Source organism: Myotis daubentonii, chromosome 9 (genome assembly GCF_963259705.1).
Source record: "Myotis daubentonii chromosome 9, mMyoDau2.1, whole genome shotgun sequence".
Lineage (NCBI taxonomy): Eukaryota > Metazoa > Chordata > Mammalia > Chiroptera > Vespertilionidae > Myotis > Myotis daubentonii.
The window spans coordinates 65522291-65547002 of record NC_081848.1 but is presented as its reverse complement, the minus strand read 5'-3'; the positions used below and the strand labels follow the sequence as shown (position 1 = coordinate 65547002).

At 42.1% G+C, this 24712-nt stretch overlaps 2 protein-coding genes across 2 annotated transcripts in view; both read right to left on the bottom strand.

Annotated features, from left to right (window-relative positions):
* Positions 1–6479: 6479 nt before the first annotated feature.
* Positions 6480–24712, bottom strand: part of LOC132241106 (membrane-spanning 4-domains subfamily A member 8-like) — a 40633-nt gene continuing 22400 nt past the window's right edge. The window contains exon 8 of the mRNA XM_059709226.1: positions 6480–6638. The gene's annotated coding sequence lies outside the window, so the exon portion shown is untranslated. The remainder of the gene's footprint in view (positions 6639–24712) is intronic.
* LOC132241105 (membrane-spanning 4-domains subfamily A member 8-like) lies at positions 7733–23390 on the bottom strand. The gene is made up of 6 exons (XM_059709225.1): positions 23171–23390; positions 17656–17778; positions 13472–13531; positions 12306–12434; positions 8478–8591; positions 7733–8305 (listed from the first exon to the last, which is right to left on the bottom strand). The coding sequence occupies exons 1-6, from the start codon at positions 23387–23389 to the stop codon at positions 8201–8203; spliced, it is 750 nt and encodes a 249-aa protein (XP_059565208.1). The 5' UTR covers position 23390; the 3' UTR covers positions 7733–8200.

The window sequence follows — 24712 nt, the reverse complement described above, 5'->3', positions numbered from 1 at the left end:
TCTCTTTACCTATACAGTTTGTTTAAAGTATTTTAAAATTATTAATCACCCCCCCCCAAAAAAAGGGTGAATATTGGTAAGTCAACTAAAACTAGGCCTGGAGCCAGGAGAATAGTATGTTTGGAGGAATTCCTATAGAATAGTATGTGGAGGAGGGTGATGGAAAATGAAGCTGGAGAAGCAAATTGAGGCCAAATCACACTGAGGCTCAATCACCTTACTAAAGAATTTGTAATTTAGTCTGGAAGTGCCAGGAGTGCTGTTGAAGTGTTTTTTACAGCAATGTTGCTTGATCAGACTTTATGGTTATGTAGTTGTTTCCATTAGAATATTTTCTGCAGCAAATTACATAATCAAAACATGTCATCTCTTATAACAGCAAGTCTATAAGCAGGGGGTACTTCTGGCTCAACTGATTCAGAAGGTCACTGATGTTATAAATTCTTTCTGTTTTCCCCTGCTATTTTCAGCTTTATAAAGCTGTCTTACCTGGAGATCATAAAATGGCTAGGACAGCATACATCCTGGTTCACATCCAGCGGAGAAACTAGCTTCTCTTTCTCAGAAGCCAAAAGAAAGCCTCTTTTTACCTCCCATTGGCCCAGTTGCCTCACACTAGCCCATCTCTGAACTGAATAATGGCAAAGGGGATAGGGCTGCCATGAGGATTTAGATAAATGTGGAGTAGAGTAGTTTTGAAAGAGTCAATCATAGTGTCCCCAAGATTCAGCAAAATAGAGATAGAATTGGAGAAAAATAAGGCTAGAGATAGGGATAATTAAGTGTTTGCCCCAACAGGCCACATGACAGCCTAGTGCTGAGTGCCTAAAACTTGAACAACAAAAAATAAAGAGAAGAGGATACATTTGAAAGATATTTAGGAAGTTTATTGATGTTTTATATATCAGTTTCACATTCAATGTTGCTAGATAACATAGGTCTTAGTTTCATTAAAATTAGTTTCATAAACTGCATCTCCTTTATTTCTAATCCCTATATTGCTATACATATAGCAATAACTATTGAGCTTAGCTTTAAATACTGATCTGTATTTCACTTAATTATAAAATTCTTCAAAATGTCTATGCACATTCAGGTTTGTGTGTGTGTGTGTGTGTGTGTGTGTGTGTGTGTGTGTGTGTGTGTGTGTGTCTGTCTGTGCTAACGCTCAGCTATGAACTTAAAAACAAAACACGAAAAGAAAAAACACAAGAGTTTTACTCAGGAAAAGAAAATGTCACTGTTTCCATTAGAATGCCTTCTGCAATGATGCCCCAAAATCTTAAATGTGAGCCAGGTAGCTCTCCACTCCAATGGTTGTTCAGATATTTCTCCTTCTGATCTAGAACATGAAGTTAGAGAACCCAAAAGGAATTTTGGACTCACTAGAGTCCAGCAAAATGTAAAGTCATTTTATGTAGAGCAATATTTTAATTTAATATGGTTATTGTAATCTATCAAAACCACTGGTTTCTGATGGGCTATAGATTTGATGGGCCTTTGACTCCCCCAGGACAGAGTAGGTGCGATCTTTTCATTATGGTTTCAACTGGTCACATTCTAAGTTTACATGTTTGTTTAATTGTTTGTTGCTGTTACTTTATCTTGTTTTGATTCAAAAGCTCAGGTCAAGGCTCTTATTTTAGAGTATAATAATGATCAATTTTCTATCACTTACCTCACTCCAGGTTTCTCACTGTCGGAATGCCACACCTCCACCACTTCATAATTTACAAAGAACCAGTGTGACTCCATTCAAGAACAAAAGATTAATTGTGAATTAGTGAAGAATTTTTTTCAAGCTACCTCATGAGAAATGCGTTCTAATGAAGTCCTTTCTGGTACTCCTTTTTCCTACTTCTTCAATAAAGAGTGCAATTTGACCACACATTGACTCTTTTATTTCAAAGCTATTCTGAGTTGACATGGATAAATACAGTCATTTGGAGGAACGCAGGACGGTCAAGTTGAATGCCCACTTTATTTCAAGTGAGAGGAGATTGGCCTGAGTGAAGGGGGTCCATCTGAAAGAAGGAAATACCCTGACTTTGGAAGCAGGCATAATGCCAATGTAGCAATAGCAAGATTATTGCTCTCCCTGTGCTTTTATTTCACCTACAAAACAGAAGTAATAGTCCTTAGCCCAAAGAGTGGATTAAATGACAATATTACATTTAAAGCACTTAGAACAGCACTTAGCTTATGGTAATCCCTTAATAAGTTATTATTATTTATCCCTTATTAACTCTGATCATTATATCTGTAGCATGATGCTATAGGAGGCCTGATGCACTGTTTCCTATTTTCTAAGAATTGCTGACGAGAGTCCACCTTTGAAAGCAGAAGATATGCCAAACATTCTAAGTTCAAAAAAATCACTTGAGAGCTTTCTGCAGAGTGCTGTTATGGGTAGAATTGGGTCCCCTAAAAACGATATTTTAGAGTCCTATTCCCCAGTACCTCAGAATATGACCTTATTTGGACATGGAGTCTTTATAGAGGTAAAATTAGATCAACAGGTGGGCCTTATTCTAATGTGACTGGTGTCTTAATAAAGGGGAAATTTAGATACAGAGAGGGACATATACAGTGGGAAGATGGAGTAGAGACATGTAGGACAAACATCACATGAAGATGGAGGACTGGAATGATACAACTACTAGCCAAGAAATGCCAAAAATTGCGGGCAACTTTACAGAAGCTAGGAAGACAAAAGGAAGGCTTTTTCTCCTATAGGTTTTAGAGGGAGCATGACCTCACCAGTATCTTCATTTAGGACTTCCAGCCTCTAGTACAGTGAGACATTGGTGCCTTTATAGGAATTGCATCAAATTTATAGATTGCTTTGGGTAGTATGGACATTTTAATGATGTTAATTCTTTCAATCCATGAACACGATATGTGTTTCCACTTATTTGGATCTTCTTTAATTTATTTCTTTAGTGTCTTATAATATTTTTTTTTTATTTTTTATTTTTTTTATTTTTTATAGCTTAAAGTATTACAAAGGGTATTACATATGTATCCATTTTATCCCCCCGCCCTAGACAGTCCCCTAGCCTCCCCTATCACCCAGTGTCTTATGTCCATTGGTTATGCTTATATGCATGCATACAAGTCCTTTAGTTGATCTCTTACCCCCCTACCTCCTGCCCCTCAACCCTCCCCGGCCTTCCCGCTGCAGTTTGACAATCTGTTTGAGGCAGCTCTGCCTCTGTATCTATTATTGTTCAAAAGTTTATAATGGTCTCTATTGTCCATGAATGAGTGAGATCATGTGGTATTTTTCCTTTATTGACTGGCTTATTTCACTTAGCATAATGCTCTCCAGTTCCATCCATGACGTTGCAAATGGTAAGAGTTCCTTCCTTTTTATAGCAGCATAGTATTCCATCGTGTAGATGTACCACAGTTTTCTAATCCATTCATCTACTGATGGGCACTTAGGCTGTTTCCAGATCTTAGCTATGGTGAATTGTGCTGCTATGAACATAGGGGTGCATATATCCTTTCTGATTGGTGTTTCTGGTTTCTTGGGATATATTCCTAGAAGTGGGATCACAGGGTCAAATGGGAGTTCCATTTTCAGTTTTTTAAGGAAACTCCATACTGTCTTCCATAGTGGCTGCACCAGTCTGCATTCCCACCAGCAGTGCACAAGTGTTCCTTTTTCTCCACATCCTCTCCAGCACTTGTCGTTTGTTGATTTGTTGATGATAGCCAGCCTGACAGGTGTGAGATGGTACCTCATTGCTGTTTTGATTTGCATCTCTCGGATGATTAGTGACTTTGAGCATGTTTTCATATGTCTCTTGGCTTTCTGAATGTCCTCTTTTGAAAGGTGTCTATTTAGGTCCTTTGCCCATTTTTTGATTGGATTGTTTATCTTCCTTTTGTTAAGTTGTATGAGTTCCCTATAAATTTTGGAGATTAGGCCCTTATCAGATATGTCATTGGCAAATATGTTTTCCCACACAGTGGGTTTTCTCATTGTTTTGTTGATGGTTTCTTTTGCTGTGCAGAAGCTTTTTATTTTGATGTAGTCCCATTTGTTCATTTTTTCTTTAGTTTCAAGTGCCCTAGGAGCTGTATCAGTGAAGAAATTGCTTCGGCATATGTCTGAGATTTTCTTGCCTTTGGATTCTTCTAGAATTTTTATGGTATCCTGTCGTACATTTAAGTCCTTTATCCATTTTGAGTTTATTTTTGTGTATGGTGTAAGTTGGTGGTCTAGTTTCATTTTCTTGCATATATCTGTCCAATTTTCCCAACACCATTTATTGAAGAGACTATCTTGGCTCCATTGTATGTTCTTGCCTCCTTTGTCAAATATTAATTGAGCATATTGGTTCGGGCCGATTTCTGGGCTCTCTATTCTATTCCATTGATCTATATGCCTATTCTTGTGCCAGTACCAGGCAGTTTTGAGAACAGTGGCTTTGTAATACAACTTGATATCTGGTATTGAGATCCCACCTACTTTGGTCTTTTTCAGGATTGCTGCAGCTATTCGGGGTCTTTTTTTATTCCAGATGAATTTTTGGAAAGTTCGTTCTAGATCTCTGAAGTATGCTGTTGGTACTTTAATGGGAAGTGCGTTGAATTTATAGATTGCTTTGGGTAGTATGGACATTTTAATGATGTTGATTCTACCAATCCATGAACACGGTATGTTCTTCCATCTGTTTATGTCTTCCTCTATGTCTTTTTTCAACGTCCTGTAGTTTTCTGAGTAGAGGTCTTTTACCTCTTTAGTTAAGTTTATTCCTAGGTAGCTTAGTTTTTTTCGGTGCAATGGTAAACAGGATTGTTTTTATAATCTCTCTTTCTGAAAGTTCACTATTGGTGTATAGAAATGCCTCAGATTTCTTGGGGTTAATTTTGTATCCTGCTACATTGCCAAATTCATGTATTAAGTCTAATAGCTTTTTGATGGAATCTCTAGGGTTTTGTATGTATAATATCATGTCGTCTGCAAATAAGGACAGTTTTACTTCCTCTTTTCCAATTTGGATGCCTTTTATTTCTTCTTCTTGCCGAATTGCAATGGCTAACACTTCCAGTACTATGTTGAACAGGAGTGGTGAGAGGGGGCATCCCTGTCTTGTTCCTGTTCTTAGGGGAAATGGTGTTAGTTTTTGTCCGTTGAGTATGATGTTGGCTGTGGGCCTGTCATATATGGCTTTTATTATGTTGAGGTATGATCCTTCTACTCCCACCTTGCTGAGAGTTTTTATCAAAAATGGGTGTTGAATTTTGTCAAATGCTTTTTCTGCATCAATTGATATTAGTGTCTTATAATATTTTGAGTAGATAACTTTTACATCCTTGGTTAAATTTATTTCTAGGTTTTTATTCTTTTTTAATCAATTATGAATGGGAATGTTTTCTTCATTTCCCTTTCTGTCAGTTCACTATTGGTGTATAAAAATACAATTGATTTCTGTATATTTATTTTATATCCTGCTACTTTACTGAATTCATTTATCAGTTCTAATAGTTGGATTCCTCAGGGTTCTCTAATAGAGTACTATGTTATCTCAAGTAAGGACAGTTTTTCTCCTTCTAATCCAATTTGAATACCTTTTATTTTTTCTTCTTATCTGATTGCTTGGCTAGGACTTCCTACTGGTGAATAAGAGTGGCAGCATATGAGGCAGGATAGAGGACAACCTCTTTCATAAGAAATCCCAATTGGTTGTTGATGGGTCCTGGGAACCAAGGCCTAGTTGGATAGTGGTATAAATACTTTGCAGTATTTTCGTGCACTGATTAGCACATTTGAATCTCAAGTCCCCAGAAATGAGTACGTAAAATTAGAAGAGGACCAAGGGAAGTGCCATATTGGGGAGCAAAGCTTGAGGCACAAGAGGAGAAAGAGGAGCTATTGTAGAAGAATGAGGAGGGCATGTGGAGACACTGGAGCAGAATCAGGAGACTGTTTTAAATTAAGAGTGGATTGTTGGGTCAAATCCTGCAGAGGCCAAGAAAGATAAGGAAAGAAAAAGAACCATTGAGCTTGGCAACATGGGGGGGTGGGGCATTGATGACATTGTCTTTGGAATGAGGAATGAAGGTGTTGGAGAAAGTAAGAATGAGAGTAGTGTTTGCTCAGGTGAAAAAAAACACACAAAACAAAACAAACAAAACAAAAACCTGTCTTCTGACCTTAATCACATTGCTTTTCCCACCACGTCTCTGCTTCTTCAAGGAGCCCTGGACTGGCCTCCTGGAGTTTTGGTCTTGCCTGTGCTCCTAGCTGGCTTGATAATCTGGGAATATTTCTGCCCACTCTACCTCGGGGTTTGCATTTATCCAGAGAACTCCAAGGTCTCTTCTAGCTTTTGTGTGTCATTGTTTTAAAGAGAATTGGAGTAAAGGGATGTGTGCAGAGTAATGACTTGTGGGGTGATGCAGAACAAGCACACACTTTTATTGCCTACTGGGTGGAGGCAGTGAGCTATCACCTCCAGCTGATGAATGAGCCTTTGGGGATAAGGGCCTAGTACACAGAACTAATAGAGTAGGTAGTAGGATAAGAAAGGGGCCCTTTTCCAACTAGCCCCATGGTGATTTCAGCAGCACAGGTGGGAGGTATCCCTCTCTGGAGAAGCACCAGGTGTGTTAGAAGATGCTTTCTCTGAGATGATGCACATGTAGGAGGTAAGACACATCTGGAGTGTCTATGTTAACTCAGAGGTCAGTAAGTCAGGAAGGAGGCTCTGAGAAAAGGGTGTAAGATCAACATGGAGGATTGGAGATCTGTGGAGAGAGAAGATGTCAAATTGGACGGGGCAGTGAGAGGCAACAATAGGAGACAGGGCCAGACTTACTCTGACAATCCAGCCTTCCATGAATGGTCCAAATAAGCCAACCCCTTATGGGGAGCTCACTGTACTAATATTGGGCTCAGCTTACAAAACAGATAGGTGGAGGGCTGGTCTAAATCAGCTTATTACTTGCTCCATCTGTCATTTTTGTTGACTGTCATTTCCTAAGGCCTGTTAAGTTCTAGAAAATGCACTGGGGGCCTTGGAACCTCAGCCATTCCTGACGAGATGATGGGCAGCCTAAGGCTCTCTAATCAGAAAAGATGTAGGTGCAGAAAAAGACAGAGCTATGAACAGCAAGCTATTGAGAGGAAACTTCTTAGGTAAAGTCAGAGACTAAAAATACTTTTTAGTAAAATAAGTTTGTATTTAGTAATAAAATTATAAGTCATTGCCAGGCTATGTAGCAAAGGAAAATATGATGGCACCTGGAATTGAGAGATTATTTCTATTATTTGCACATAACATTTAGGGGGCCAGTTGGCCATCATGGATAACAATAAATGAAAGTGTGCAAATTTAGAAGTTAAAGATATAACCATTTCTCTTTAAATGAGTCACTATCCTTTATTTAATGAAGATACAATAGCCTCATAACTTTGGAAGATATCTTAAGACAATGTTTATTCTTGAGTAATATTGCACTGGTGCAAACAGCATATAAAAAAACCCCTAATAATTTTAGTGGATGACTCTCTCCAAAGTTTTTCTCAAAATTGTGGTTTGTTATTGCACTAAAAAACAACAATATAAAAACCACACTACCTCCTTTAATGTTCCAACAAATGCTGCCTCCTCAACCAGGCTTGTTTTCTGCTTCCCCCTTCACTGCCAGAATAAAACATTTCCCTCTCTGATCTCTCTGTACTATCCCCACATTCTGTCTTTAATGTTAAAGAAAACTGCTTGCATATTCTTCTCTTGTGAGGCAGAAGTTCCTTGAAGTCAAGGACTTTGCATGTTCCATGTTCACCCTCTTCCTGCCATGAATAGAGTTTTGAACATATTAAATGCTCAGTGCACTTTTATTCAGTGAGTGAATGATTGGGAGAATGAAGCTGGGGTTGTCTAGACATTTGTTTCACTAGCTCATAAGCTCACACAGGTAAGCACATGAATATGTGCACTGGACTTCCCACAGGTGGATGTCCTAGGGAGGACCTCTTTGCTCAAATCCACTTTAAAGTCCTGTCTCCTTTTAAATGGAGGAACAGCATGAGTAACCAAGCTGAAATGAATGAAGTCCAAGGTGCCAACAGCTGGAAAGATATTTTACTTAGTTTGTCAGGGGAGGAAGAAGGTGAGTTTCAGAAGCCCAGAAAGGGAGTTCTATTTTGGTTCCAGGGAACGACGCTTCTAGAACCTTTGGCTTATTTGGAATCCTGGACCTCACTGGAATAAGACGGTGGTGAGTTCACTGGTTCTGCATTGGCCACTGGGTTTGTCACGTAGACAGTTTGGAAGACCACAGTGCCCTGAAAAAGACAGGCACAGGAGGTGCATTAGTGCAAACTATGTATGCACAAAGGCCTTTAGACATTCTGGGATTCCCTGTGCACCTGCGTGGGAAGGGGTAGCCAGACAACCTCATTAGTTCTCATACTCTTTGGGGCATCTTTCCACCCACTGAGGATCCTAAAAACTGACGTTGTTATGTGAACAGCGGACCAGTTTGCAGCCAAAGTGGGCAGACATGCAGGCAATGCATAACTCCAGGAGGATAAAGACGAACAGCACGGCAGAAGTAGCTACTCCAGAGGCCTGAAACCAGGAGGAACACGGACATCATGAGGGCTGCCCGGGAGTGTGAGGTCTGGCTCAGAGCATGGCTCTGCAATGGACCATGGTTAGGGCTTTAAGGAAAACCTCTAACCTCATCTCAGCCTCATGGAGAAATGATCTCACCAGGTTTTTTGAGGGTCAAGTGTGTTTGTAAAAGAGTTATTTTAACACTTACTTCCTGTGTTGTTCTAAGGAAAAGAATTGTCATTGTTTAGGGAAAAGCGTTAATGATTTCTGTCAGGTACAGGGCACAAGAACTAAGGATGGGGTCTGGAACAAGTAGTAAAAGAGTGAAACTGTTTCGTGTAGGAAGTGAATAGAAATTTGGGAGTATGGGCAGTCCTCAGAAAGAGCAAAGAAAGATGAATAGAGGAGAAAGACGGGACTTAGAAACATGAAGGGAAAGTGGAATCTGCAAAGAAAGGTATCTTATGAGAAATTAACACATTACAAAGCAGGGATGTCTAACCTCCAGGCATCAGTAGTTACCTCCACCATCCCTCTGAACCTTCAGAGAAAGTCAGCTACTAAAACAATCTTCCAGGCTTGTGACTGTGGCATTTTGAGGAGAGAAGCAATTGGGACTGTCTTTAACTTGGGTAAACAGTCAGTAAAAGGATCCTTAAATGGAACTAATTCAGCAGTAGTCAATTTCAGGTGAGCACCAGGAGACATCTAAGCCCTTCCTTTGCTGTTCTCCAACAATGCTCAGGAAAATGGGATCTCCCACTGTATCAGGGGTGAGTTTAGGTAGAATCCACCTTAATCAAGAAAGGAAAAGAGATGAATGACCTCAATAACGATTTGGATTCCAACGACAGGAGAGAATAAATATGAAAGTGAGCCCTAACCGGTTTGGCTCAGTGGATAGAGCATTGGCCTGCGGACCAAGGGGTCCCAGGTTTGACTCCAGTCAAGGGCATGTACCTTGGTTTCAGGCACATCCCCAGTGGGGAGTGTTCAGGAGGCAGCTGATTGATGTTTCTCTCTCATCAATGTTTCTAATTCTCTATCCCTCTCCCTTCCTCTCTGTGAAAAAAATCAATAAAATATATATTAAAAAAATATATATGAAAGTAAAAGTGTATGGCACACAGTAGGCACCAAACAAATGTTTGTCAATTATGATTTTTAAAATGGCATTGGTGATAGCTGCCTGCTCAGAGAATCCTCCCTCGAGGAGAGACCCCTCCTTAGCACTTTCCTTCTCTTCCCTCTCAATTTATCAAGCACTTATTAAACATCTGTTTGCTACGAAAGACTGAAAAAGCATCCCGAGAGGCACAATCTGGTGAGGGAGGCAGATACAGATGGAGGTAGTCATAATTTAAATCAGACTTAGTAAGAGCTATAAAAGAACCAAAAATAGGGCACGAGGAAACACAGATTCATTCTCAGTAGAAGATTCAATGATGTGGGGTTGGTGTCTAGGCAAAGGGAATGGCAGGATGGTGATGCTTTAATCAAGGAACCACAGAAGCATGGGGAGGAGGAGCCTTTACAAATGATGCTGGTCCTTTTCAAATCTGTTTTTTAAACAAAAACAGTTTTATAAAGAAAGCTTCTAATAGGAGGAGGGCTGGGGGAATGGGTGAAAATGGTGAAGGTTATTAATAAGTACAGATAGGGAGTTATAAAAATAGCCACAGGGAGGTAAATTAAAGTACAGTATAGAGTATGTAGTCACCTCATAAGTTATATCTGTCTAATCTTTATGCTGTATACTTGAAACTAATATAGTATTGTATATCAACGGTAATTGAAAAATAAAATAAAAAACACCCTCCCACGAGGAAGAAGGGTTCCTCAAGCAGCTTAGTTATTATTTGGAGAGTATTATTAATGCTTGTTGAGATCTTAGAGCACCCTGTCCCTTGGGTCATCTTTTGCTAAGCTATGTTGAAGTCCAGCCCTCCTTCTTCTGGAGTGAGGCCAAAAGTGTGGGGGTGGCCAGAATGGAAGAGTTCCTATCAGAAATTGGCAGAACTGAGATTAGAAGTCAGGTGGTGGTGGCTCTAGCCAGTTTGGTGACTGAGAAACTGGTGAAAGTGACTGGATTCTGGATGCTCAAAGGTGAAACCAGCAGGATTCCCTGAAGTGTTTCCTGGGAGATGCAGGAAACACAGATTGGGTCAAAGATTTCACCAGGTTTTTGGATACAGTTGCCATCAACCTGGAAAAGGCAACCTGAGAGAAGGTTTGGGAAGTAAAATCTGGAGATTAGCTTTGGATAGGTTAATTTCAAGATGGTGAGTGGACAACTGGATACAAGAGACTGAAGTTTGTGAGAGATGTTTTACGGAAACTATGCATTTGAAGTCATTGTCATAGAGAAAGTGTTTCAAGTCACCAGATTGGATGACACTGCCAAGACAGGGAGTAGAGAGAGAAACAGAAGAAGATTGAGAACTGAGCGTGAGAAATTGGGGAAAGAATAAGAACCAGCAAAAGGGACAGAGAAGAGAGCAACCAGCATGGGTGCAGGAACACCAGCATCAGGGCCTGGGAGCCACTGGGAAATCCACCAAAGAGGAGGAATGATGGGGGACTTTGAGCAGAGGAGGCTTTTGGAGAAGTGAGGCTGAAAGTATGCCTATAGTGGGTTTACGAGATTAATAGTGGGTTTAAGAGATTATGAGAGGAGAGAATTGGAGACTGTGAGGTAGATAATTGTTTTAAGGACTTTACTGCAGAGAGGGAAAGAGAAATGGGATGATAGCTAAAGTAACTGAGAGAAGGTTGGTTTGTTTTTTAGGATGAAAGAAAACAAAAGTGTATTCAGATGCTGATGGAAAAGCTGTAGCAAACAGCACACAATGATGTAGAAGGGAGGTGGGGATTAGGGAGAAGAGAGAAACACATGAAGTAATAACCTTGGATGGGCAGAGAGGACAGGGCTGCTGTGCAGAAACAGACATTGGTTTTACATGAAGACTCATCTATAGCTGCAATTTCCCATCTAGTAGCCAAGTGGCTCCCGAGGACTTGCGATGTATTGTAAATGTAAAATACACACTGGATTTCAAAGATGTGGCCCCCAAAACACAAAATATTGAATTGATAGTTTTTAATACATATTAAAATGACATTTTGGATTTATTGAGTCAAATAAATGTATTATTAAGATTAATTTCACCTGTTATTTTTTCACTTTCTAATACAGAGACTAGAAAATGTAAAGTCACATTCGAGGATTACATTACATTTCTACTTTATAGCACTGGTATGGGATGGTGCATTCATTTATACATTTCTATGGCTGCTTTCACAATGGGTTGAGTACTTGCAACAGAGACCAGATGGCCTGCAAAACCTAAATGTTCACTATCTGCTCCTTTTCTGAACACCTTTGATGACCTCTTTGTCCATGAAGATGGGCACGAAGGTGAGCATGTGAGTAAATGTACAGGTTGGTGGGTACCAGTGCATTATCTGTATAACTTCATCTAATTTTCTGAACAATATCAAAAGGTAGGTAATATTTTATAAACATGGAAAGCGATACTAAGAAAAGTCACATGCTTAGAGTAACAGCAATAAAGCTACAGGTAAGGGACTTGAAACTGTTGTGATTCTGAGAACACCTCTGTTTTCTTTGGTGTTTGGTGAAGAAGCTTGGTGGGGTTTTCCAATGATTTCCTAAAGATAGCTCAGGTGAAGCCCAAAGGAGCGTTGGTCAAGAGGGATACTTACCATTTCACTGTAAGGATGGGAGCTGCTGTGGACACTTAGGGAGATGATAACCATATCTGTAATGAAGAGCATGATTCCAAGCACAGAGCAGATTGCACTGGTGATACTCAGGCCCATGCTACCTTTCAGCTGAAGAAGACACAGAGAGACAGTATGAGAGAGGAAAACAATTGCAGCTGAGATGAGCAGAGACTCAACAAGTGCTTCATAATGTGAATTCATAGAACCCTAGATGTGAGGCAAGTAAAGAGATATATTTTTCAAAATGGATTTGATGGAAAATTAACTTTGAAAACACCTGGGTTGAACAAAGTTAAATAGGTCTTTTTTGCAGGACTTCTCAGAGTCTTTAACAAGGATTAAGGATCACCTAGAGAGGAGACTACTAAATAGAAATCCCTCCCAAGTTTATCTAACCATCTTCATGAAGTATCTCGTGCGATAAGTATCCCATGAATAATGTTTAGGAAACACTTGAGTAATTTATCTCACAGGAAATGGCCTGAAGATTTAGCCCAAGTGTTTTAGGATGTGACAGGTTCTGATGCTCCATGATTCTGGCCCATGTGCAGAGAGGCATGCCCAGAATTGATCTTCCCTGTGGAGATTTTAAAATAGATCTCATCTGGTTTGGGACTGGTTCAGTTTGGGGCTCCTTGCCCCACATAACCTGCTCATAAGAGAAACAAAGGTACTTTTTTGGTCCAGTGCTTGAGGACCACAAAGCCTTGTCCACTTTAATTCACAGAACTTGTTTGGAAGGATTCCTTTGCCTGAGCCTCCCCTGGCTTCCCTGTAGAAATGTTGGAACTGGGCTCCATGTGCTGCAGACAGTCAGTGCCTGCTCTGCTGGAGGGGAGCCCTGCACCCCAGGTAGCTTTTTGCTTCCTCTTATAAGATCCTCTTAGGAAAGTTCTTTTCTCTGTCTCTCCACACCCTGAAGGTGCCTTTCCTTCCACCGAAACTTCTGGACTCTTTCCCATTTGTGATTCTGTCCAGGTTCATGTGGTCTTGTGAGTATGAGTGAGCATGCGTGTCAGTGCCCTGTGTCTGGTTATAAGTAGGTGCAAGGATGAAGGAGACATTGTGTGTGAGCTTCTTTCCCCTGCTGTGTGTCTCTCCTAAGAGTCCATGGTTCAGAGAGCCTGTCTCAGGATGTGACTTACCAGGCAAGAAGATCTTGGTAGCTGTTCTGATGCCACTGAGAGGGATCCTGAAATGATGAACTGGCACAGAAGAGAGGGAGTTCAGAAAGTGGTCACAGGTCAGGGCCCCACCTCCAGGCTTCCATGTTTTTGGTCTCACACATATTCTCTCATACATGCTAGGATCCTCTACTGGGACCTCCCACTCAACTTGTGGAAAATCAATCAATTAATTAATAAAGGAAGGAAGGGAAAAAGGAAGGAAAGAAGGGAGGAAGAGCTATTTTGCATCACTAGACAGGGCAGTGAATTGGGATAATATATCTTTTAGAATCCAGTATACCTGGTTTTAAACTCTAACTTGAAACTCATGTGATCTTAGGTAAGTTATTAATTTTTCTTAGTGTATATTTCCTCTTCAAAAAATGGGAGAAACTATATATCTTCCTAAGTGTTATTATCATGAGACTAGAGGCCCGGTGCAGGAAAATTCATGCACTCGGGGGGGTCTCTCAGCCCAGCCTGCACGCTCTCACAATCTGGGACCCCTCAGGTAGGGTCCAGTCCCATCGCAGCATGGCTCTGATTTCCAGGGCCTGCGGGCCGGGGTGGAGAGGGACCAAGATTCCCAGATTGCAGCATGGCTCTGGTTCCCCAGAGCCTACGGGCATCAGAGGCCAGTCCGGTGACAGCATGGCTCCACTCCCACAGCTCCCTCCCACCGCCATCCCACAGGCCAACAGGACCCAGGACTGACTCCCGCCACGCCGGCCAGGACCCTAGCCTGGTGTTCGGTTGTCCATCCAGATGTTTACGTCATGACAGACCCTGGTTCTTTATATATGAGGATAATTTGTCACTTGCCTCTGACATTTAGATCCTGTACATAGTAGATCCTGCACATCAAGCATGTCAAACTCACGGCCTGCGGGCTGCATTAGGCCCACAACAAATATTTTTGCAGCCCAGCCAATATAATGGTATGTAAGAAACATTTTAATAAAAGTGTTGTTACTTAATATTTACAATATCCTGTTATACATAATTATTAATAACAGAGTACAATGTTCGATAATGACTGATTATCATAATCGTGTTGTATTCATTTCCCTTACTTGCCTTATGCACAGGCTCACCGTTTCTCTCCACTAATACTAGCAGCGAATATATTAGCAGCCAATTGCCACGTCATTAGTCTTGGACTGATTAGTTTGGTGTGCACAACAGGAAATACTTCACTTTCAGAGAACGAGAAAATAGGTTTATTTGCGTTACATTTATTAATTTGTGTAGTTATTCAGTTTCTGGTAAGTTAATGTTTAAGAAAAAATATTAATTTTTATTAAAATGTTCTATTATTTTATGTTAATTATTACTCATTTATTTCAGCCCTTTGTATTCAGCATGCCCCTATTGAAATAAACCTACATTTCTATGAAAATTGAAGCTTTTGTTTATTTGCGACCCACATGAACTTAAATCTTGTTTATTTGGCCTGTGTTAGACTTTGAGTTTGACATGCTTGCTATGCATAGTAGATACTCAATACAATTACTTCTTTTATTGCCTTTTATTTTCCCACATGCATATCTTGTTGGCCACCCAGAAGAAAAATGGCATTCCTCTTAGAAGGTACAGGTGGCTAGAGTAAGTTTTCATTGTGAATACCAATACTCAGGCACGGGGGCTCTGAGGGAAGAAGGAAGGGGTTCTTGCATTTTCACTGCTTTGAGATACAAGCCCAAGGTCAGTCCTTGCCCATCTACAATTTGGTGAGTACCTTTTAGTTCTTTTAGTTACTCAGAAGAATGTTGCATCTCTACGGTGCGGAACAACTACGAGTGTAACAGGTAGATTGAGTGCATTTATTTCAACATTGGTGTTCTGCAAGCATAGTGGCTAATGGGATTCCCTGATGTTAGTGAGGGTCAGCGAGGGCATCAGGTATGGTTTAATAAATGCTTTACTCAGCCCTATGTAAACTGATGGTCTTTCTGACGTACCTAAGGAGAGGGCCTTTGGTTTGAAGGAGGACCATATGATCTTTAGATAGCCCTGGAGTCAAAAGGCAACAAAGAGCCTAAGTGTCCTGCAGGAAAAAGGGTGGATGGTGTCATGAGGGCTGATGAGACCTGAGCAGCCTGGTGGAAGGGGAGATGGCCACTAAGGCCTTTGAAATGCCTTAAGAGAATCTAATACTCAATAGGAACTGTTTTGTGGCTGTGGTGTTAGTCTTCTCCATTTCCCCAACTCCACAGAAGTCTGGTATACACACAGGTGTCTGTGGTTGGCTGAGTTCCAAATTTGGGTCTGTGCAAAACAGTGAGAGTACCTAGGCCTCAGAAGATGAGACACGAATGGGATCAAGAGAGAGCAGGTGCTCAGACAAAAATACTCCCAAGAATCGAAATCCTACCATTTTTCAGATGCTGTGTCTGTGTGTGAGGGTGGTGGACAACTACAGGCTATTTTATTTAAATCTCATGGTATATGGTGACTTGGCTGATGTCCAGGTTACTCTAGAGTTTTGCCATTTGTGAGAAAAGTTGCCTTGGGTTATAGATATGTGAGTTGAGAGAAAAACTGTAATAGCAGGTAGAAAAGGAGATGGTTGGTGAGAAAAGGATTGGATTGCGTGGTGTGTGTGTGTGTGTGTGTGTGTATGTGTGTAGGAGGGAAGACACTAAGGAAAATGGAAAAGAATCATAAAGGCAATATATTGGAGAAGAGAAAGGACCTGTTGTTCTTAACCTTTTAAGGGGTTCTAGGTCACCCTGAGAATGTGATAAAAATGGTGGGCCTTTCCAGAAAAAACAAGCAAACAAAAACATCTAATATAACAAATATTTTGCAAAAAGGTGGACTCTGAGCCCATCAGTGAACCCCAGATTGAGTCCCTACTGCTTCATGACTGTTCTGTGACTGGACAGACACTCTGAACCCCTGGTGGAAATGTTCTTCTCCTGGAGCTCCAGCTGTGGGCCTGATTTGAACAACATGTGTGCACTGGGCTGATGAACTAGGAAAAGGTTTCCTTACCTCTGAGGTGGGCCAATTAGAAAGCTGCCCACTCTGGGGCAATGGCACCTTGCAGGGCTGTCACTTGTTATTACCTGAATCTTATCTCCTCATAATCCATCTTTTGAAGTCCAAACCCCTAGGACCTCCAAATGTGACTGTATAGTTGTTTCCAGACTCACTATAGTTGGACTTCTGATTTTTTTGACTTTACATTGGTGTGAAAGCCACATGCATTCAGTAGAAACTGTACTTTGGATTTTGAACTTTTAACTTTTCCAGGTGAGCAGCATGTGGTAAGATACTCTCTGGTGATGCTGGACAGAAGCAGCCAGCCTGAGCTCCCTGTCAGCCATGAGATCATGATGGTAAGCCACCCATTCTTTGTAGTGTAGTATTTTATGCAGTTTTCTTAAAAAATATTTTTTTTTACTGATTATAGAGAGGAAAGGAGAGGGAAAGAGAGATAGAAACATCAATGCTGAGAAAGAATCATTGATTGGCTGCCTCCTGTGTGCCCCACCTTGGGAATCGAGCCCTCAACCCAGGCACATGCCCTTGACCGGAATCGAACCTGAGACCTTTCAGTCAGTAGGCCAACTCTTTCCACTGAGCCAAATCAGCTAGGGAAGACTCAGGATATTTTCAATTTACGATGGGTTATTGAAATGTAACTCCATCATTACGTTGAAGAGCATCTAAATTTGAAGATAGTGCCTTTAAAGAAGTGATTAAAGTTAAATGAGGTTATATGGGTGGGCCCTAATCCAGTTTGACTGATGTTCTTATAAGAAGAGATATGAGGACACAGACACACACAAAGGGTAAACCAGGTGAAGACACAAGGAGGAAGATGACCATCTACATACCAAGGAGAAAGGCCTCGGGAGAAACAACCCTTCCCACACCTTGATCTTGGACTTCCAGCATCCAGAACTATGAGATAATAAATGTCTGTTGTTTAGCCACCCAGTTTGTGGCTTCCCAAGAGGACTAATATTCTTGGTGAACAAGGCCTGAGCTGGTTTCACAGCCCACATGCTCTATTGAGGTGGGCTAATTAGAAAGCGGCCCATGTAGTCTATTGGCTGGAAATATTCTGCAGCAAAATACACCACTTGCTAAGGTGGAACTGAGTATGTTGGCACTTTCTGGAACTCACTTGCAGGGCGACTGACATTACTTACCAAGACGCCTCCCCAGAAGGGATAGCCTCCATAGAATGAGATAGCTGTGTAGCCCCCAGGCAGGGTGGTCCCCAGGATGATGCCCAGGCCAATGTGTATCAGGCCGATCAGGATCTGGATGGCCTGTCAGGGGAGCCAGAAGCTGACACCTTTGTTTCTCAGGCTGGATCTTAACCCTGCTCCCTTGTGCTTCCTTTTAATTTTAATAAATATTTTGTTCTCTTGGTCAATAGAGCCCTATTTAAAATGTACAACTGAAACAATACTTCCCATAATTTCACCCCACTCAAAGAAAACAAATATTTATATTTTGGTGTATAGCCTTCGATTATTTTTTTCAAATATATCCACTGATAATAAAAAATGACTGCATATTTAACTTAATATTTCATTATGACTACGTGCCCATGGTATTAAGTATTCTCTAAATATATGTTTTTTTAAGGATTGCCCAGATATATTGGGCAGGTATAATATGTTTCTGTATTTAAACAATACTGCAATGAACATCATTTTGGAGATAACTCTTTCTGCTCATCTTTTATTTCTTTGGAATATTGCTTTGGATTTGATTGGGTCTTCTCTTCCTCATCGAATTAACCTATATATATATAAAAGGCTAAGCAACTGTCTGACTATCCAACAGGTAGCTATGATGGTCACTGACCCCCATGGGGCTGACGCTCAACACAGGAGCTGCCCAGCTGTGGTGACTTGGCAGCTGCAGTTCTTGGGTGATGCACCCTGGAACCATAGAGGAGGGAGCCTGATTGCAGGGTGCGTCACCTGAAAACCACCTTCTTGCAACCTGGAACCCCTTAGGGCATCGGTTCTCAACCTGCGGGCCGCGACCCCTTTGGCGGTCGAATGACCCTTTCACAGGGGTCGCCTAAGACCATCCTGCATATCAGATATTTACATTATGATTCATAACAGTAGCAACATTACAGTTATGAAGTAGCAACGAAAATAATTTTATGGTTGGGTCATAACATGAGGAACTGTATTTAAAGGGCCAGAAGGTTGAGAACCACTGCCTTGGTGGATAGTGGAGAGCCAGTTTCGGCCCAATCCCCACAGGCCAGGCTGAGGGATCCCACCTGCTGGAGGGATCCTGCTCACTCCACAGATGCCCTCCACAGCGCTGCCCCAGGTGTGGCCAGCCGGGAAGGGACCACGGGAGGTGGGCTTCATGGTGTGTCCAGCCCTTCTTCCCCAGTCCCGTCCCACCAGCCACCTTCTAATTAATTTCCTTTTAATGTGCATGAATCCATGCACTGGGGTCCTGGTATATCCTATATAATAAAAGAGAAACATGGTAATTAGCCATAACTTCGCTACCCTTCCCATTGGCTAATCAGGGTGATATGCAAATTAACTGCCAACCAGGATGGCAGCCGGCAGCCAGGCTACTGACACAAACAGGAGGCTTGCTTGCTCCAGTGACGGAGGAAGCCAGGTTCCCTGCCTGCTGCTGCTGGGCTCTAAGCTGCAACTCTAAGAAACATTGTTACAAATATAGAAGCTAAACAAAACCCCAGAAACCTGCTTTCAGTCAGCCCGGATCTCAGAGCTGGAGTCACAACAAAGTTTCAAATACAAAAGGTAAACAAAGTCCAGAAACCTGCTTTCAGAGCCGAGGCCTGAGCTAAAGCCGGCTCTCAGCTCCAGTGACAGCCATAGAACGTAAATAAATCCCAGAATAAAAAAAAAAAGGAAAAAAGGAGCAGTTGGGAGGAGCTTCAGTCACCCGCCAGCCTGAAAATGGCCCTCAGCCCCTCACCCAGACTGGCCAGGCACCTCAGTGGGGACCCCCACCCTGATCCAGGACACCCTTCAGTGCAAACCAGCCGGCCCCCACCTGTGCACCAGGCCTCCATCCTATATAGTAAAAGGGTAATATGCCTCCCAGCACCATGATCAGGGGAGCCGCAAGGCCTCCTGGCTCCTGGAGCAGCATGACAGAGGGCAGCGCCTAAACCCCCTGATCGCCCTGCAGCTCTGTGTGTGGCAGGGGGCGGGACCACAACCTCCCTATCTGCTCTGCTCTGTTCATGACAGAGGAAGGCGCCCCAACCCCCTGATCGGCCCTGCTCTGTGGGTGACAGGGGGAGGCGCCCCAACCTCCCCATCGACCCTGCCTTGAGTGTGACAGGGGGTGGTGCCCCAACCCCCGAATTGGCCCTATCCTGAGCGGGACTGAGGGTGACATCACAACCTCCTGATTGGCCCTGCTCTGTGTGTGACAGGGTACAGAGCCCCAACCCCCTTGATGGGCCCTGCTCTATGCTTGACCGGGGCAGCACCCCAACACCATGATCGGCCGGCCCTGTATGTGACAGGGGTGGCACCACAACCCCGTGATCCGCCCTGCTCTGTTCGTGACAGGGGGTGGCGCCACAACCTCCCCATCGACCCTGCATTGAGTGTGAGAGTGGGCGGCGCCCCAACCCCCCAATTGGTCCTGCCCTGAGCGTGACTGAGGGTGGCAGCGCAACATCCTGATCCACCCTGCTCTGTGCATGACAGGGGGTGGCGCTCCAACTCCCCAATCGGCCCTGCTCTGAGCCCGACCAGGAGCTGCGGGGCAGGCACCTCGGGATTGGGCCTGCCCTCTGCCACCCAGGAGTGGGCCTAAGCCAGCAGGTCATTATCTCTGGAGTGGTCCCAGACTGTGAGAGGGCACAAGTGGGGCTGAGGGAAACCCCCTCCGCCCCCGCCAGCCAGTGCAAAAATTTTTGTGCACCAGGCCTCTAGTATATATATATTTGTTAATCTTTACATGAGGATTTTTTTGCATTTATTTTTAAAGAGAGCGGAAGGGACTGTGGGAGAGAGAGTGAGAGAGACGAGGAAGAGAGAGAGAGAGAGAGAGAGAGAGAGAGAGAGAGAGAGAGAGACTGAAATACTGATGTGTGAGAGACACATCAATTGGCTGCCTCCCACACATGACCAGACTGGACTGGGTATTGAACCTGCAACCATGTATGTGCTCTTGACCAGTAATCAAACCTGTGACCCTTTGGTGCACAGGCCGTCATTCTAACAACTGAGCAACTCTGACCAGGGCTCAAATTAATAGTTTCAAGTTCAAACCTCCAGTGCCTCCGAATGGGATCTCATTTGCAAATAGGGTTGCTGTAGATGTAGATGTAGTTAGCTAATATGAGGTATAATATAATAGGGTGGTCCCAATATGACTGCTATCTTTTTAAAGGAATGCCATGTGAAGAGAAACATCCGCACACAGGAGAATGCCAAATGGGAGTTATGCTGCCACAAGCCAAGGACCTACCGGAAGCTGGGAGACTGGCCTGGAACAGATCCACCCCTAGAACCTTCAGAGGGAGCATGGCCCCATGGATACACTGATTACAAACTTCTGAACTAAGACATTAAATTCCTTGTGTTCTAAGCCACCCCATTGGTAGTACTTCATGGCAGCTGTAGGAAACAAATATATTCTTGCCCAAATGATACATAAACACACACACACACACACACACACACACACACACACACATATATATTTGTGTGTATATATATATATATAAAATATGTATTTGTATATGTGTACATAGCACAAACATGACAGAGAAACAAATATATTATTTCATTAAATTTTTAAGAATGGTAGCAAATTATACAAAATGTCTGCCCCCAATCATTTTTCTCAATAATGATATAATTTGGAGGTATGTCCATATAATTACACAAGAAGCCAAGGAGTTTTATTTTTATCTAAAAAAGATATTTTGTATTTAAAAATATGTTACCATTGATTTGAGAGAGGAAGGAAGAGGGAGAGAGAGAGAAACATTGATGAGAAAGAAACATTGATTGGCTGCATCCTGCACGACCCCTACTGGGGATGGCATCTGCCAGTGGGCATGTGCCCTGGCTGGGAATAGAGCTGGCAACCTCTGAACACATGGTATGATAGTCAAACAACTGAGCCACACAAAAAAGGGCAAAGAGCTTCCTTTGTATAGCGCCATCACATTTCATTCTTTAGACATATAATATATAGATTTAACTGGTATTATAGTGATGCATACTCTGGTTGTTTCCATTCTTTTCCTATTGTAACAGGGTAAAAACCTCACATCTAATTGATTAATCAAAGATTAAAAGTAAGAATATACTAATTAAACTTACAGTCTAAAATATTAATAATTTCATATTTAAGCATGTTTCAGGCAGAAGCAGTTCCCGTTCCCCTTTACACTAACCTCTACTATAAATGTGTAATACATGCCGATGGCTGGCCAGGCTGCAATATCCTGTTCCCATAAATAAAGCCCACACCGAGAGTGAAAAAAAACAAAAAAACAGGTGCTGACAGACATGAAAAAGATCAACAAATGCACATGAGAACTCAAATGTGAAACTAATGTCATCAGAATGCCTTAATGCCCTTCTTTCCATAATCCCTCTATAAAAGCCTTTTGTCTACCCTGAGACATTAAGATGGTTGCTAAGGCATGAGCCTGCCATCTTCTCAGGTAGTCAGCACCTAAATAAATCACTTTCCTTCCTTCCATCAGCAACAGTGTCGTGTATTTGGCTTCACAGCAGCAGGTAAAAGAATCTGAGGGTCGTTTGTGCCAGTTTCACTACAACAAACTGAGCTGCAATAAATAACCTCATACATGTCATATTTCTTATGTGTACAGGCATGTCTGAAGGACAAGTCTCAAAATTGAATTATTGTGTATTTTAAAATTTGGCAGATACAGATAGCCTTCCATACCGGTTGTATCCATTGACATTACTATGAGTTGTATATGGGGGTGAAGCTAGGATTTGAACTCAGGCAGCCTGAATCAGAATTCATGCGTGTCTTGCCCTAGCTGGTATGGCTCAGTGGATAGAGCATTGGCCTACAGACCTAAGGGTCCTGGATTCAAATCTGGTCAAGGGCACGTAGCTCGGTTGCAGGCTCTTCCCCAACCCAGGCCCAGACTGTGATCTGGGCGCATTCAGGAGGCAACAAATCAATGTGTTTCTCTCACATTGATGTTTCTCTCTCTCTCTCTCTCTTTCCCTCTCTCTAAAAGATCAATGGAGAAATATCCTCAGGTGAGGATTAACAACAACAACAACAACAAAGAAAATCCAAGCGTGTCTTCATTCACCCAAGCAATGAAATGGGCTTTCCCTTGTCCCACCCAGCACATTAGGTTTTGAATCTACCTTTTGGCTCTCTGGACCCACCTTCTTCAGGAGGCCACATGGGTCAACATGGATTCTGGCAACAGGACCGACATTTCAATTTACTGCTTCTTTGTTGCTTTTCTTTCTCTTTACTAAAATGCCCAAGATAGATAATACAAGGCCCCACACAGAGGCCCTGGTGATGCTGTAGAGCTGAACTTCTTAATGGACCTGAGTTTGGCAAGGCTGGGTCAGCTGCAGCCCCCTTTCTGGCTTTGGAGTTTCTGTACTTCCAAACCTCCTCCCAACCCTGACTCCAGCCATGTGGCCCGTGCACACAGTATGAAATCTCACTTACCCCTAAAACTTTGCCCTCTTTTAAGGATCTCTGGGCAGGTTGCATAGACAGAGGCGGCTCCAAACCATGTGAGTTCCCAGAAATTTGGTGGACTTGGGGTTGGTTGAATGGATACAGGGGCACCTGAGACATGCCTCCGGAGATCACAGGATACCTGTTGTGGGGTGCCATCACAAAAACAGAATTGGCCGTGAGCCCTGCTGAAGTCATCAGATTCATGCTGTTAAGGTGTAAATGCAGTAGAGTCATCTCTCACATGTGCACTAATGTTTACATTGAAACAGGACTTGTGTTTTCATTAATTCCTTTGAGCATCTAAACCCCCCATGAGTTTATCGGTAGCAGTTAGAAGGCACGTATGCAGTCACTGCTTTACAAATACATCTCCTTGATTCCTCTCACCTGGCCAGTTTTCCGGTGAGAAAAATAAGGCCCAAAGTGGCTAAGAACTATGGAGGGAAGGGCTATGTCATTTTCACTTTAGTATCCCCCATTGTGCTTAGCAGGGTGCTTTGCACAAAGTGGTACTTCAACATTGCAGCGCTGGAGAGTCTCCTAGAGAACAGTGTGTCTAATTCTCTTAATTTCTGAAAAGGGTAACTGAGGTTGGGAGCATGGAAACAAATTCTGTCATATAAATATTCATTAAATAGAGATCTTTATCCTTCAAGGAAGCCCATTGCCAGAACTGATTACAGTATATTCACTGGGGGTTTCATGCTGCTCTATGTTCTAGGACACTTGTGAATTCTGGTTTAGTTTTTAAAGTTCCTTTCTTTTCTTTCTTTCTTTCTTTCTTTCTTTCTTTCTTTCTTTCTTTCTTTCTTTCTTTCTTTCTTTCGAGACACAAAGTAAGTTAAATTTATTATGCTTATTCCACTGTGCATTCATTTGAATTCAGAATGCTTATGTTTCATGCAGGAAATTTAGAGAAAAAATTAAAGTGAATTATAAGAATACATCAGGAAGCAACTTTTAAATAAACCTTAGGTAAAGGTGATGACTCATAGAATTCCATAAAGATAGCATAACAAATACATTTGAAGACAAGATGGTACATCCTTAGAAATACTCAAGAAGTTAGCACCTCTAGCTGCAAAGTCTTTATAATTTTTCTTAAAGGATAGCACTTTGTATTGGGAATTTCAAATTTAGCAGCTTCAAACAGAATTCACTGATTAGCTCATGTCTGTGAAGGTCAGAAGTCTGGCATGGCTGGGGTCCCTGATCAGGGTATGATAAGGCTGAAAGCCAAGTGTCTAACCTGACTGAATTCTTTTCCTTCCTCTTTTTTTTTGGAGCACATCCTCAAAAACTAGTACAATAAACTCTGCCTTGGGCTCATCCTCACACCCACAGTTATCATTTGGCAGGAAAACCGTATCAGCATGCCTGAGCTATCTATAGAAACCCTTAGATTAAGTATACTCACTTTGTTCTGCCAGTGGCTATGTCTCCCTTGCTTCTCTTCCCCAGGGCTTGTTGTAGGCAACTTGTTTTTTTCCGGAAAGCACAAAGGCACCATGTTCAGTTACAAAATAT